This window comes from Haliaeetus leucocephalus, unplaced genomic scaffold (assembly GCF_000737465.1).
Source record: "Haliaeetus leucocephalus isolate CR32 unplaced genomic scaffold, Haliaeetus_leucocephalus-4.0 Scaffold763, whole genome shotgun sequence".
Classification (NCBI taxonomy): domain Eukaryota; kingdom Metazoa; phylum Chordata; class Aves; order Accipitriformes; family Accipitridae; genus Haliaeetus; species Haliaeetus leucocephalus.
In genome coordinates, this window is record NW_010973199.1 from 1,238,635 (window position 1) to 1,240,088 (window position 1,454).

Here is a 1,454-nt window from a genome sequence, read left to right on the forward strand (position 1 = left end):
AGCACTTGGAGCTGCAGCTCCACCTTTAGATGGAGATCGGCGTTGGAAACACCACAGCGGGAAAATCACCCGTGGCAGCCACACAGCTTGAACCTGCACACAGCGAAGGCAGGAAATCTTTGTGGCCGTGGGGTGCACGCTGCTGGGCAGTCTCTCAAGCAGCCCCCAATGGCAGCTGCTGGCACGGCTACCTGGGTGTCCCCGGACCAGACCTGCCCCCTGTGCACCCCAGCAGTCTTCCAGTACCATCATTTTCCAGTCGTCTCAGAAGACCACTCACCCGGCGTAACGCTGAGAGACACCTCTCTCGCTCTCCCAGACCCTCTCCTCTTTCCTGGCCCCCATTCCAGTGCCTCGGGATGTTTACATCGGCAGCTTGACGTAGAGGGCGATGTCTGTCCGTGCCGCCACCACTCTCTGCGGAAGTGGTCCAGAGGCTCCGGGGGGCCGTGGGGACCTGCTGCCCTGCAGGGGACACAGCCAGGCCAGGAGGCACCTTCCCAGCTCCGAGGGGCTGCGGAGATGCCTGTAGCATTGGCGCACCTGACACGGGCTCCAGGGGAGGAATGGAGTCTGGAGGAGGAGGAAGCTCCGGTGGAAGTGGGGAACGTGAAGGGAGGACTTGCCCGAGGGGGTGCACCCCGGACCGGGGGAAGGAAGGGAGCTGGAGGGGATGAGGGGCAGGAACGGTGCTGGGGGGGGAGGGGGGGATCTCAGCGAGGGGCGGCGATGCCCATCAGGCGGGCAGGGATGCGGGCAGCCAGCAGGCAGGCCAGCACGACGCCGACGAGCTGCAGCAGCGCCAGCCCCAGGGCCGCCGTGGCAAGGTAGAACATGTTGGCGCTGACGAAGGCCGACACCTTGCCGAAGCAGCCGTCGCGGTGCAGGCCGCGTGCGCCGGGCGGGCGGCGCTGGCAACCCCGGCGGGCCCGGCAGCAGCTGAGGGGCACCGAGCCGTTCTGCCGCAGCCCCCAGGGCGAGGCGAGCCAGTCGCGGTAGCTCTCCACGCCGCAGCAGGACAAGGCGCGCTGCAAAGCGTCCAGGGCGTCCGCCGTCCCCTCATCCTCCCCGTAGGCGAGCAGGGCCCGGCGCAGCCCCTCCCGGAAGCCCTGCGCGACGTCCCGGCGGTAGAGGAGCGCCGAGAGCCCGGCCGTCAGCCCGGCCGCCAGCACGGCGGTCAGGAAGGCGCCGTAGGCGCGCAGGAGGCCGCGGTGCTCCGTGGCGGCGCCGAGGCAGCCCAGGAAGGCCCAGATGAGGACGGCGGCGCCGGTGGCCAGGAGGACGGCGGGGGCGCTGGGGCAGCCGTTGGCCGACAGCGCCAGGTAGCTGCCCAGGGCCACCTTGGCCCAGAGGCCGACGATGAGCATGGTCAGCCCCGCCGCCCAGAAGACCAAGCTGAAGGCCATGAGGGACAGCTTGAGCGCGGTCATGGTGCCCTCGGGCCCGGGCGCCGG

General features: G+C 69.8%; 1 protein-coding gene across 1 annotated transcript; it reads right to left on the reverse strand.

The window, feature by feature from the left end:
* Positions 1–713: 713 nt before the first annotated feature.
* On the reverse strand, positions 714–1,430 carry LOC104840408 (tetraspanin-7-like). Its single transcript, XM_010581319.1, has one exon. The coding sequence runs from the start codon at positions 1,428–1,430 to the stop codon at positions 714–716; it is 717 nt and encodes a 238-aa protein (XP_010579621.1).
* Between the last annotated feature and the right edge of the window lie 24 nt (positions 1,431–1,454).